This window comes from Pipistrellus kuhlii, unplaced genomic scaffold (assembly GCF_014108245.1).
Source record: "Pipistrellus kuhlii isolate mPipKuh1 unplaced genomic scaffold, mPipKuh1.p scaffold_m20_p_22, whole genome shotgun sequence".
In the NCBI taxonomy this organism is placed as follows: domain Eukaryota; kingdom Metazoa; phylum Chordata; class Mammalia; order Chiroptera; family Vespertilionidae; genus Pipistrellus; species Pipistrellus kuhlii.
The window spans coordinates 7702896-7717500 of record NW_023425521.1 but is presented as its reverse complement, the minus strand read 5'-3'; the positions used below and the strand labels follow the sequence as shown (position 1 = coordinate 7717500).

At 45.0% G+C, this 14605-nt stretch overlaps 1 protein-coding gene across 17 annotated transcripts in view; it reads right to left on the bottom strand.

Moving 5' to 3' along the window:
• BPTF (bromodomain PHD finger transcription factor) overlaps positions 1-14117 on the bottom strand; it is a 105352-nt gene extending 91235 nt beyond the window's left edge. For all 17 annotated transcript variants that reach the window (XM_036450876.2, XM_045586298.1, XM_036450882.2 and 14 more), the window contains exon 1: positions 13294-14117. In XM_036450876.2, the coding sequence (XP_036306769.1) occupies positions 13294-13909 (616 nt within the window). In that variant the 5' untranslated portion in view covers positions 13910-14117. The remainder of the gene's footprint in view (positions 1-13293) is intronic.
• Positions 14118-14605: the final 488 nt, after the last annotated feature.

Below are 14605 nucleotides of genomic sequence, written 5' to 3'. Positions count from 1 at the left end.
TGTCAGAGAGGAGAGGAGTTAGGGGGCTAGGTGAAAGGATTAAGCCAGGCATCTTCAAACTACGGCCCACGGGCCACATGCGGCCCGCAGAGGAGTCTGATCCGGCCCACCAGGTTTTTTGGGCAGTGAGCGCAGCCGAGGTGTTACAGTAGGAATTAGTAGCTCATATAGTCCGGCCCTCCAGCTCTCTGAGGGACCGTGATCTGGCCCCCACTTTAAAAAGTTTGAGGACGCCTGGATTAAGCAAAAATTTATAAACTCACAGACATGGACAATATTATAGTGATTACCAAAGAGAAAGGGTGGGGGAGATAGAAGAGGGTAAACGGTAATAAATGGTGATGGAAGGAAACTTGACCTAGGGTGGTAAACACACAATGCAACATACTGATGATGATGTATTAAAGAAATGTACAACTGAAACCTATGTCATTTTATTAACAACTAGGGGCCCAATGCACGAAATTCATGCAAGAGTAGGCCTTCGCACCGGGGCTGCCAGGATCCCTTCCTCACAGTCCAGGAAGGACATCCAGTCTAATTAGCATATTATGCTTTTATTATTATGTCACCACAATAAAGTTTTTAAAAAGGAAGAAAAATATATAGCATTCTATGTATTAAAGAAATTAACTTCATAGTTAGAAATCTTCCAACAAAAAGAACTCCAAGCCCAAATGACATCAGTGGAATATTCTACCAAACTTTTTTAAAAAATATATTTTATTGATTTTTTTTTTTTTTCAGAAAGGAAAATAGAGGGATAGAGAGTTAGAAACATCGATGAGAGAGAAACATCAATCAGCTGCCTCCTGCACATCCCCCACTGGGGATATGCTCGCAGCCAAGGCACATGCCCCTGACCAGACTTGAACCAGGGACCCCTCAATCCGCAGGCCGAGCTCTATCCACTGAGCCAAACCTGTCAGGGCTCTACCAACTTTTAAAGAAAAAACACTTACAATTCTATATAATCTCTTGCAGAAAACAGAGAAAAAGAGGCAATAACTTTCTGACTCATTTTGAGGCTGGCATTACTCTGATACTAAACTCAGATAAGACATTTAAAGAAAACTACAGACAAAACTCCCCAAAACCACAGACATAAAAATCCTCAAAAACACCATGCATGAGCCGAAACCGGTTTGGCTCAATGGATAGAGCGTCGGCTTGGGGACTGAAGGGTCCCAGGTTCGATTCCGGTCAGGGGCATGTACCTTGGTTGCGGGCACATCCCCAGTGGGGGGTGTGCAAGAGGCAGCTGGTTGATGTTTCTCTCTCATCGATGTTTCTAGCTCTCTGTCTCTCTCCCTTCCTCTCTGTACGAAGTCAATAAAATATATTAAAAAAAAAAAATACCATGCACGAGAATTCAGCAAGATATAAAAAAGTTAACACATCACAACCAAGTAGAGTTTAACTCCTGGAATTAGGCTAGTTCAACATTCAAAAAAAAAAATCACTCAATAGCCCAGCCAGTGTGGCACAGTGGTTGAGCATCAACCTAGGAACCAAGAAGTAGCCGGTTCAATTCCTGGTCAGGGCACATTACTGGGTTGTGGCCTCGATCCCCAGAGTGGGGCATGCAGGAGGCAGCCAACTGATGATGTTCCTGTCTCATCAATGTTTCTCTAACACTTCTGAAAGTCTAACAAGAACTTTATGATAGATAGATAGATAGATAGATAGATAGATAGATAGGTAGATAGATGATAGATTGATAGATAGATTTAGAGAGGAAGGGAGAGGGAGAGGGAGAGAAAGAAACATCAATGATGAGAGAAAAACCATTGATTGGCTGCCTCCTGCACACCTCCTCCTGGTGCTCTAGGACAGCGTTTTTCAACCGCTGTTCCGCGGCACACTAGTGTGCCGCGAGATGTTGCCTGGTGTGCCGTAGGTGCAGACAAGACAAGAATTTTATAATTTTTCACTATTTTGTTTACTTAATATTTCATAATAAATTATAAAATACTTTCTTTGTGTTTATTTGATTCCTATTCAAGAGAATTACTTTATATATAGTCAATATAGGCACAGAGTTAAATTTTTTAACATTTTCTAATGGTGGTGTGCCTCGTGATTTTTTTCATGAAACAAGTGTGCCTTTGCCCAAAAAAGGTTGAAAAACACTGCTCTAGGACACAGCCCGGGCATGTGCCCTGACAAGGTATGGATCAGTGGCCTCCCGGTTTATAGGTCCACGCTCAACCACTGTGCCACACGGCTGGGCCAGAAATGTTTAAAATGCAAAGCCCAAAATGAAAGAAAATAAGTAAATAAATAAGCAAAGCTTTTTGCTCTAGCTGCATAGGGGTGTCGAACTCAATCAGAGAAGGGGCCAAAATCTAAAATTCAGCCTAAATCGCGGGCCAAATGGTTTACTGAACAGTCATAAACTGTCATTGTGATGGAAACGCAGCGGAGAACAGTGATGACAGCGCGGTGCGGGCCACATTGCAAGGCCTGGCGGGACGGATTTGGCCCGCGGGCCTTGTGTTTGACACATGTGCTTGGCTCAGTGGATGGAGTGTAGGCCTGTGGACTGAAGAGTCCCAGGTTCCATTCTGGCCCAGGCACATGCCCGGGTTGCAGGCTTGATCCCCAGTAGGGGGGCGTGCAGGAGGCAGCCAATTGATGATTCTCTCTCATTATTGATGTTTCTCTCTCTCTCCATCTCCCTTCCACTCTAAAAATCAATAAAAATATATTTCAAAAATACAGTAAATAAGATAAAAATGCAAAGCTTTTACTCTAACCTAATTATCCAAGCCACAGATTAATGAATGTCAAGAGCTCAGAGGGGGAATGGCAAACTGTGGCCAGCCACTGCCTACTTTTGTAAATAAACTTTTATTTGAACACAACCATGTTCATTTGCTTATTAGTCTCTACAGCTGCTTTCATGCTACAATAGAGTTGAGTAGGTGGAGCAAAGACTGTCTGGCCCCCCAAAGCCTAAGATATTTACTACATGGCACTATAAGAGAAAGTTTGTCAATCTTCTACCCATTAGATTTTCTAGTTCAGCCTATACTTTACAGATAGGTAAACTGAGGCCCACAAAGGAATGACACCATCTATAAAAGCAAAGAGGGACTGAAGTTTCAATAGGGCTACTTTTCAAAGCAAATCTGACATTCTTAAAAAGAGCCACATCGCGCAGAAACCGATTTGGCTCAGTAGATAGAGCGTCGGCCTGGAGGCTGAAGGGTCCCGGGTTCGATTCCAGTCAAGGGCATGTACCTTGGTTGATGGTACATCCCCAGTAGGGAGTGTGCAAGAGGCAACTGATTGATGATTCTCTCTCATCAATGTTTCTGACTCTCTATTACTCTTTCTTCCTCTCTCTGAAAAATCAATAAAATATATATTTAAAAAAAAAAAAAAAAGAGCCACATCAATGCCGAAACCGGTTTGGCTCAGTGGATAGAGCATCGGTCTGCAGACTGCAAGGTCCCAGGTTCGATTCCAGTCAAGGGCATGTACACTGGTTGCAGGCACATCCCCAGTGGGGGATGTGCAGGAGGCAGCTGGTCGATGTTTCTCTCTCATCGACGCTTCTAGCTCTCTCTCTCTCCTTTCCTCTCTGTAAAAACTCAATAAAATATATATTTTTTTTTTTAAAAAGAGCCACATCAAGGGATATGATATCACCGTAAAACTTTAAGAATATTGGAGACCATGAAAAGCTTAAATGCTTTTAGAAAGAAAACAAACCAACAGGTTGGACATGATGGAAATATTGGTAATCAGAATGGTCCTAGACTTCTCAACAGCAACACTACATGCTAGAACACAATAAAGCAAATATTTCAAGTAAAATTTATTTATTTTTTTTATTTAGGATCCTATACCCAGTCAAACTATTAATCTAGTTTTAGTGTTGAAAAGGGCATTTTTAGACTTGTAATGAAAAATAAGGGGTGGGGGATATTTCTCATGCATCCATCTTAGGAAACAATTAGAGCTTATACTGAAAAAAGGAAGTAAACCAAGAAAGATGTAGGACTTAAAAAACAATCAACATGGCAAAGCAGAAAAAAAAAAAAAAAAAGAGCAACAAACAACAGTTCAGGTGAGAGCAGAAATGCTGAAGGCTGCAGAAGAGATCAACAAGGAAAATATGGAATTGCTACATTATAGAGTTTGGAAAATAGGAAATGGTAAGATATTTTACCTATTATTTATTTTAATCCTCACTTGAGGATATGTTATTGCTTTTTAGAGGAGACGTCTACGGCCATACCACCCTGAACACGCCCCATCTCGTTGATCTCGGAAGCTAAGCAGGGTCGGGCCTGGTTAGTACTTGGATGGGAGAGAGGAGAGGAAGGGAGAGAGAAACATCAATCAGTTGCTTCCCCACACACACACCCAATCTGGGATCCTCCTACAACCTAGGTATGTGCCCTAACCAAGAATCAAACTGGCAGACCTTTGGTGCACCAAAGGATGCAGCAACCAGGACAAGAAATAAGTAAGGGATAACAGATAATAATTTAATAAAAATTTTTTTAAAAAAAGGGATAGTACCTTAGGCTAAGTATACAGAACACTAAGCAGTTGGGGGAAAAAGAGGGGGGAGGCGCGCAATAATTTCAGGAAAACAATTACAAATTAAGTAATAATCATAGCAAATTATTTGATACAAGTGTAACATTTAATAGCCACAATAGTGTAATCAATCCCTCATGACTTATTCTGACCAAGGATCATGCTATATAACTATAATTAGAGCATAGAAGAAAGTAAGGGTAACTTATCAGGGCTAAATGCTCATCTACTATATCAAAGTCAAGAGAGAAATGTCTAAAATTGATAAATCAAATATAAGCATATCATTTTAAAATACTGTGATAATTACTAGAAAAATAAAAACTAGCTACAAGAATTGAAAACCGTTGCTTCTGGAAAGGTAGAAAGAGGTACATCAAGGAACCACTTTTGTTCACTGTGAGTCTTTAATACTATTTTATCAATGTTTATGTACTATTTTGATAAAGATATAATGATATGGGAAAACTCTGCTTTATAACAAATAAAAAAATAAGTTTAATATGATCCTAGTTACCTTTTTTCTTTTTTTAATATGTAGATAAAAACATGATATAAAAAATAGAATTTTAGAAATACATAAAAACATGTACCATGATTATCTTTGGTTGTTAGGATTACAGATGATTTTCATTTTCACCTGTTATCATGTGTATTTTCCCAAAAGAGTAAACCCACACTATTTTTGTGATTTTTCTTTGTAATTTTAATAACAACTTGAGAATAGATGAGAACTCAGGGGAATGAGGGAGAGTTAGAGAGCCATGGGTTGGTTTGAAAACCTGGAAAACTGGTGTTTAGGAACAGGCAGAAAAAGAAGACATGGAGGAACAAGGAAAGAATTAGAAGTATCAAGAGTGCTTTCTCCTACCATGTAAATAATTGAAGTAAATGTATTATTTATTATAGTTCTGGAATAAATCAGATGTTCAATAAACTAATTTTTTAAACGGAGAAGTTAAACATTTAATATTTTTTAAAGTTGTTTTAATGTACATTTTTATTTAAATATTTTTTACCTTATCAGTTGACAGCTTTCAATAGAATAAAATACTACCTTCAACACACTATAAGTAAGGTCTTTATATCATTAAAGAATCTCCATCTTCAGCTCAGGAACAAATCAACAGATAACAATAGCTAATATTTAATGAACCAAGCATTTCATATGCATTAACCCATTTAACCATCACAACACCTTGAATGAGTACTATGTCTCCATTTTATAAATAAGGAAAGTGATGCACAAAGAGTTGAGCAAACTGCCCATCATCACAGAGCCCAGATTCAAACCTATGAAACCTGGGTTCAGATTCTTCACTCTAAATCTCCATGCTACCTGCTTTGGTCTCTAAATTTTTATCTTTTTACATTTATAAAATACATGTCTAGAATCCTCAACTTCTCATACATCACGATAATCTAAAACTTTGTTTGGCTTACAAATGTCCGTGCCTCTGCTGCCTGGCACAAGCCCTCACACCAACAGTGTAAAAATCAACTCCACTCACACTGGTCTCAGACAGACCCTTCAGGAATTAGTTCTTCAGGCTGGCCTAAGGCAATGCAGTTCTCTTTCCTTTTAAGAGAACTTTGTTCCTTTGGTGTTTTTTAATCCTCACCTGAGGGCATTTTTTCCACTGATTTTTAGAGAGAAAGGGAAGGAGGGGAGGGGGAGAGAAATGTGGATGTGAGAGAGATACATCGACTGGTTGCCTCCTGCAACCGAGGTACATGCCTTCAACAGGAAATGGTACCCACACCACTGGGCAAAAGCGGCCAGGAAGGAACTTTGTTTTAACACTACGGTACCAGGTACCAAAGAGCCTTTCCAAAGAACGGGCAAGATGGCGGAAGTAGAGCAGAAAAGAAAGCGAACCTCTGGCTGCGCCCATCTTGAACATCAGGATGCAACTGCACAGGCCCCGCGGGGGCGGCGAACCGGGCCAGCACCGGCACGGCGCCTGCGCACGGAGGGGCCAGCGCCTGCGCACGGAGGAGCCGCCCGCGGAGCAGCCCAGGTGATGAGGCCACACATTCGAGACATGATCACCTGACCGAGATGGTTGGCAGCACTGTGGGCATCTAAGCGGCAAGCCTTTCAGCCAGGTGGAAAGCAACCCTGAGATGATTGATAGGCCGCTACCTGAGCAATTCTCCATCACCTACAAGCAACTCCTCTATTGCCATCCCCTCAGGTAGCCAAGAACAAATATATCTTATAAACAAACAAACTATTGTAACCAACAAAATAAGTCTGCCTGCTTAAGATGATTCTATTAAAATTGCATTTGTAATGGTCCAGCTGTTCCATTCCTGGGATATAGCCAAAATAAAAACACATTGCCCTAACCAGTTTGGCTCAGTAGATAGAGCGTCTGTGGACTGAAGGGTCCCAGGTTCGATTCTGGCCAAGAGCATGTCTTGGTTGCAGGCACATCCCCAGTATTGAGTGTGCAGGAGGCAGCTGATCGATGTTTCTAACTCTCTATCCCTCTTCCTTTCTCTCTGTAAAAAAAAAATCAATAAAATGTTTTTTTAAAAACACATATTGTACAGCCAAAAATCCATACAGCATATTTGCAGCAGCATTATTCATAATAGACAAAAAGTGAAAACAATTAAAATGTTCATGAACTGTTGAATGGAAAAGCAAAATATGGTATATCCATGTAATGGAATATTATATGCTATAACATTTATGAACCTGAAAACAACCCGCTAAGTGAAAGAAGCCACATATTATATGTCTCCATTTATATAAAATGTCCAGAAGAGACATATCAGCAGAAAGTGAAAGTGGTTGCCAAGGATGGAGGGGAAGGAAAGGATAGGGAGCGACTGCTATGGTATGGAATCCAACCCCACTGGGAGGGGTGCAGGAGGCAGCCCATCAATGATTCTCATCATTAATGTTTCTATCTTTCTCTCCCTCTCCTATCCTCTGAAATCAATAAAGATATACTAAAATCATTGATTGGCTACCTCCACATGCCCCGCTCTGGGGACTGAGCCTGCAGGTGCCCTGACCGGCTCAAACCTTGATCTCCTGGCAGAAACCGGTTTGGCTCAGTGGTAGAGCGTTGGTCTGGGGCATGTACGTTGGTTGCAGGCACATCCCCAGTAGGGGGTGTGCAAGAGGCAGCTGGTCGGTGTTTCTCTCTCATTGACGTTTCTAGCTCTCTCTCTCTCTCCCTTCCTCTCTGTAAAAAATCAATAAAAATATATTCTTTTTTTTTTTTAAATATATTTTATTGATTTTGTACAGAGAGGAAGGAAGAGAGATAGAGAGTTAGAAACATCGATGAGAGAGAGAGTCATCGATCAGTTGCCTCTTGCACACCCCCTACTGGGGATATGCCCGCAACCAAGGTACATGCCCTTGACCGGAATCGAACCCGGGTCCCTTCAGTCCCCAAGCCGACGCTCTATCCATTGAGCTAAACCGGTCCCGGCTAAAAATATATTCTTTAAAAAAACCTTGATCTCCTGGTTCATGTCAACGCTCAACCACTGAACACCACCAGCTATGGCATTTTCTTGCTTTTAATTTTCAAATCTCATTAATCCTCCCCCTCCCCTTTTTCCCCCCAAATTTCAGAGAGGAAGGGCGATGGAGAGAGAAAGAAAGAGAGAGAGAGACATCAATGATGAGAATCAGTAATTGGCTGCCTCCTGCACTCCCCTTACTGGGAAAGTAAGCATACAACTCAGGCATGTGCCCTTGACTGGAACTGAATCCAGGACTCTTCAGTCCTCTCAGGTAGCCAAACCAGCTAGGGCTCATTAATTTCCCTTGTAAAGTTGGATTCCTACGGCTACTTACTGAAGACAGTACCATTCTTATAGAAGCGTATTTGATGCATTCCTCTCTGTCTACACTTGTGATGTTGTTGAGGCTTGGAGAACTGTGAAGCACTTCCTGAATTGATCTTCCATCCAAGGCTACAAAACACATCCAGATCCCCATCAGCTATCTCATTCTCTTCCAATCTTTCCTGCAGAACAGAATCTATGCTAAACTTTCTAACATTCCACGGAAATCATTTCCCACTTGTTTTTATATCTTCTGATTGATCCCCAATACCCGCAAATAAGACTGATTTGAAATAGTAGATTGGTGGGGAGGTGCTCCAGAAACTGTCTCCTCCAGTTTCATGTTTCGACATGTACTGATGGAAATATAACATATCCCCTGAGTGTTCCAGGAGTGAAAAATGACTGAGGACCACTGATCTAACCAACCCTCCCGCTACAGATAAGGAAGGAAAAGTACGAATGCTCCAGGATGGTTGCGTAGGGGCTTTACAGTTTATTTCCTATTCACACACACAAGCTCTTGCTAACCCAGGTTACTTGAGGCTGCCCACATTTTAAATCAGTGCCTTGGTTCATGCTGCTCCTTCCTCCACCTGTCCATCCTCACTGTCCACATGCTCATCCAGGAAGCAGAAGCCCCACAACTCCACCAGGAAGGTATAATCTCTACCTCCTTCCAACTTCCACTACCCTTTGTACCTCCCTTGTAGCAATCAGAAATTACAAATACATTGCTACAAGGGAGGTACAAATATCTGGTTGCCACTGATGGAAATAAACACTACCAAGCCAGTTAAAATTCTGCTTTTCAGATATAAATCTACAGCTCATTCATGACATCATCGAGGACATAACTCCCACAACACCAGAGCTTTTGCTTCCTGTAATCATCAGAAGTTCCTAATTTCAAAATTCCAGCTAAGAATCTTCAGAAGTCCCATACAAGTTAAATGCAAGAACTAGGCTATTTCAACTATGACTTAAATTTTTTAAATTAGCAAATGCTAGATTTTTAAAAAAAAAATATATATATATATTACTGATTTTTTACAGAGAGGAAGGGAGAGGGATAGAGAGTTAGAAACATCAATGAGAGAGAAATATCCATCAGCTGCATCCTGCACACCCCTCACTGGGGATGTGCCCAAAACCAAGGTACATGCCCTTGACCGGAATCGAACCTGGGATCTTTCAGTCCGCAGTCCAATGCTCTATCCTAGGGGTGTCGAACTCAATCAGAGAAGGGGCCAAAATCTAAAATCCAGCCTATATCGCAGGCCGAATGGTTTACTGAACAGTCATAAACTGTCATTGTGATGGAAACGCAGCAGAGTGCAGTGATGACAGCGCGGTGCGGGCCACATTGCAAGGCCTGGCGGGAAGGATTTGGCCCGCGGGCCTTGTGTTTGACACATGTGCTCTATCCACTGAGCCAAACTGGTTTTGGCACAAATGCTAGATTTGAAGGTGCTCTCAGAACTTTTCCAAAAGCCTATTCAAAATACGTTTTCTATTCAATCCTTCAAGGTATTGGCAGAGTATATCATAAAACCTATAGGCTAGCTCTGGCCAGTGTGGCTCAGTTGGTTGAGCATTGTACTGTGCACCAAAAGACTGATTGTTCAATTCCCAGTTAGGGCACATGCCCAGGTTTCAGGTTCGGTCCTGGTCCGGTGCTTATGGCAGGCCACCAATCGATGTTTCTCTCTCTCTCAAACCATGTTTTGTTTAAAAAAAAAAACACAAAAAACAAAACACTACAGACTAAAACAACTTTTAATTTTAACAATAAAAATAAACAAAAGCCTTATTTAACCCGGCTGGCATGACCCAGTGGTTGAGCACTGATCTATAAGCCAGAATGGTTTCAATTCCCATTCAGGGTACAGGCCGCGGTTGTGGGCTCATCCCCGGGGGCGGGGCAGAGGGGTCGTGCAGGAAGCAGCCAATCAAAGATTCTTTCTCATCACTGATGTTTCTATCTCTCCCTCTTCCTTCCTCTCTGAAGTCAATAAAAATATATTTTTAAAAATAAAAGCCTTATTTAACCAAATACCTCTAGCTTAAGCAAAACTAGATGATTTCAATTTTGCATTACCAAATTGTCATGTACCTTACATACCCATTTAATTTTTTTTCATAAAAGAAAAACATTTAACCTTCAGTTAATAAACCCTTTTAAATCTATGATTTTAGGAAATTAAGCTAACAATGTCAACCAGTGTCTCTGCACAATCAAGTTATACTACCTACAACGTACTTAATAGATGAATAAGTTATTTCATATACTAGGTATTTATTATTACTCAAGTCAACATTCTAGTTTATAAAATTAATCTAAATTACCAATAAAGTATACCTCTATTAGCCTTGACAGTATGCAGGATTCAAATCACATTTCTTTATGTGCTTCTGAAATATTTTAAACCAACACTAGAATGTTTTTACTTCCAAAGCAAGCACATACTCATTTATCTAACAACCATCTTTCTAGCCTTTATCGACTGTAAGTACAGACAAAAAAATTAATAAAACCAGTACTTGCCCCAAACAGCTCACTGTCATGCACTGTTACTCATTCTACACAAGTGGGCGTAGCCAAAGTTTAGAACACAATATATATTATTCCTTTTATCATAACCTTGAGAAATAATGTGTTTCAAGAGGAAAACATCCAGCAAGTTAACACCCATCCAATAAAGAAAGAAAAATGCCTGGCAAGCAAAACACAAAAAACATTCTTTGGTCACTCGCCTATTAACATCTAATTAGACCAGTTTTTAGCTTTCCAAATCTGAAATATTTAAGAGTGATGGCACCCAGTGAAGAATTATCATCACCCATCGATGAGCACCTGCTACTGCTCCACTCAAGACCCTTTGCTAGGAAATGCAAGGGATCTAAGATAAACATAAGGATATATAATCCTTCAGTTCATATAAAGATAGGACAAGTACACACAATGTAGACTGTCATATAAGCACATAAATATACAAGTTTTAATCACATCAATACTGTAATCACTTTTTTTAAAAATTTTCCCAAGCCCCTAACTCAGAGCCTGGCATAATAAATGCTCAACAAATGTCATAAGGGGGGTGAGGGGGAGGAGGAAACACTCAACCACAAATTGTAATTTAACTCAGCATACACACAGCTATCAATCCTAAGTATTATTTGCTAGGCCTTCAAAGAGAAGCTAAGGATAGCTGAACTGCCCTGCCAAAACGCCCTGGGATAGTGTAATTCAGCCTCCAACTTTTTTCAAATGAGGGCTCTTTCTTACTATAGATGTATTAAAATCAAATTGGCATGAAATGAAAACTGGCATAGTCCCCTCTACATGCAATAAATACTTGGCACTTGATTCATTCCCTTCATTCTCCATCCAGCAACTCTCCCCGCCCCCTAAAAAATTAAAATACAGGCAGATTATGTTCCTGCTGTGAGGCAAAATAAATTACCTTTTTCATTTGCTGTTAGGACAATCTAAATGGGATTATATCTGGCTCAATATTCACAGTCCTCCAATAAGTATTAAAACGTGTATTAAAAAATGGAAACAAATTTATTTAACCACTTCTACTACCCTAGTCTCCCTTTAAAACGCAAGTGATACACCTTACTTTCTTAAGACCCTATTTCCTCATAAACTTTACTTTGTAAATGCTCTTAAAACCGGATTCTAATTCAGTTAACACAGATTAACAAACATAAAGGAAAAATCTTGTAGGTTATCGCTGCCAGTAATGCTTTTTTCACAACTTAGTAAGCTGCAACTCCATATTTAATACAAAGCAGCAATTGTGTGCTTAAAAAAAAAAAAAAAAAAAAAAAAAAGTATCTAAGCACCAAGCCAGAGAAACTTTCTGGGAGAACTTAGGAGTCACCATGAAGAAATTCATTACAGACCCAGCGGAACTTTTGCCCTTCGCAACGGGATAAAAAGAAAAAAAGTCCATTTTCTACTAAAACCCCCCTACACTTCTGCTGTGTGACTTACAAGTTGGTCCAAAAGTTCACTCCCAGCAATTACGTCCTCCTGCAACAGGTGACACCACACTGCCTTTCTCGGGCGAAGCCGAGGGATCCAACAGGCAAGACGCATGTCCCTACGATTCCTTAACGTTTACTCTGGATCCTACCAAGGCGACTTCGAATCGGATGAACCACCACGTTTGTTTTGGTTCTGTTTGGTTTATCTGCTTTGCTTTTCTAAAAATCAGCCATTCACGAGCCACGGAGCTGGGGCGCGAGCCCATTAGCACTCGGGAATAAAAACAAACCCGGGGCCCGGGAGGGGGCTCCCCTGCAGCCCAAAACGGATCCACTTCCTCGACACACAATTCTAGAACCATTCCCAGGCTCCGGCTGGGAAGAGGGGCTTGGTGATGTGCGCCACAACCTGTCCAGAGCCTCCACGCCAGACACACGATAAACACACACCTAAACGGAGCCCCATTAGCAATGCAGAGAGCGCTCTGCAACAACAAGAGCCTTCCTTCCTCCCCAAACCCCAAGCCCACACGGGGGGAGGGCCAGGAGTGCAATGGACACGCGTGTGCCAAAGTTCCGGTCCTGCCCCACGGAGCCCCGGCCCTGGCACACACCGGGCGGAGGACGATCGGGGGCTCGGGGGGGGGGGGGGGGGGGGGGCAGAGAGAGAGGAGAGCGTGCGAGCGAGCGAGCGAGCAAGTGTGTGGCCTGCAAACTGCAACAATGCAATCTCCATTTTGAACAATGAGCCTCTTTCCTCTGCTAAATCCTAGTTTTGAGGATTTTTTTGGGTTTTTTTGGTCCCTCGCGGTACCGTCGCGCGTCCCCTCCGCCGGGGCGCGGCGGGGTGGGGAGCCCCGCGGGGCCGGGGGAGGCGGCGGGCGGGCGGGCGGGCGGGGGGAGGCGGCCGGGGGCCGGTACCTGGAGTGCTGCTGTAGGTGCTGTGGCTCCTGAAGCTGCTCTCCGTGCAGTAGCTGGCGTCGTCGTCGTCGTCTTCCATCTCCTCCGGGTAATCGGAGTCATCGTCGTCCTCCTCCATCTCGTCCTCCTCGTCGGCCTCCGAGTCCTGGGTCTCCTCGGCGTCGCCGTCCTCCTCCTCCTCGGAGACCATGTCCTCCTCCTCCTCCTCGCTCTCGTGGTCATCGTACACCACTTTGTTGACGGCCCTCCGGGCCGGGGTGGTCCGGGCCAGGTGGCCGCCGCCGCCGCCCCCGCCCCCCGCCCGGCCGCCCCCGCCTCCTCGCCCCCCCCGGCCCGGGGCGCTGGTGCTGGGGGGGGCCGGCGGCGGCGGCGGCGGCGGCTTCCTCCGGCTGCTGCCGCCCCCCCGGGGCGAGCTCAGCCGCGTCTTGGGCGCCACCTCAGCCTGGGCGGCGGCCCACCGGCCCCGGCTGCTGCCGCGGTGCCGCGAGCGCAGCCCCCCGATGGGTCCGGACGTGGGCGGCGGCGGCGGCGGCGGCGGCGGCGGCGGGGCCGGGGCGCAGCGCTCGGCCGCGGGAGCCGCAGGCTGCTTGGGCGGCCTGCCCCGCCGGCCCCTCATGTCGGAGCCCAGGCGGGGAGGGGGGGGCGGGGGAGAGAAGGGAAAGCGGAGGGGGGAGGGGAGCGTGGGGGGGCGCCGGGGCGGGGTGGGGAGGCCCGCGGGCCCGGGCGGGAGGGGCCCGGCCGGCGGAAGCGGGTGGAGGGAGAAGGCTCAGTCCGAATTGCTCGGGCCCCACTCCGGATCGCCTTCAGCCGCCATCTTGTTTCTTCCCTCTCGCTCGGTGACTGGGGGAACCGACAGCGGCCGCAGGCCCGGAGCGCGGTCACGTGAGCTGCGCCGCCGACGAGCCTGGGACGCGGCGAGGCCGCCGGCGGCCGCTAGGGGGAGCGCGGGAGCGCCGGGCCGGGCCGGGCCGGGCCGGGGGCGGGGAGCCCGGGGCGCCTCCGCGCGGCGCGGCCGGACCTCGGACGTAGGCGGCGCGGGGCCGGTGGGGCGCTTGCTGCCCCTCGCGGAGTGCCCGGCGCCGAAGCCTGCGGAGACGGCTGCCTCCGCGGAGCCCTCTCGGCAGGGCCTCCTTCCCGTGTCTCGGAGAGCAGGGCAGGGGAGGCCCCAACTGTGTCCCTCTCCCGCTCCTTGGGGAGGCCGATGCCCAGAGCCAGAGGGTACCGGAGGGGGCGACTCCAGCACCCGCGGGGACCGCTCCGCCCGCCCGGGACGGAGGGCAGTGAACGGGGGCGCGGGGAGAGGAGCCCCCCG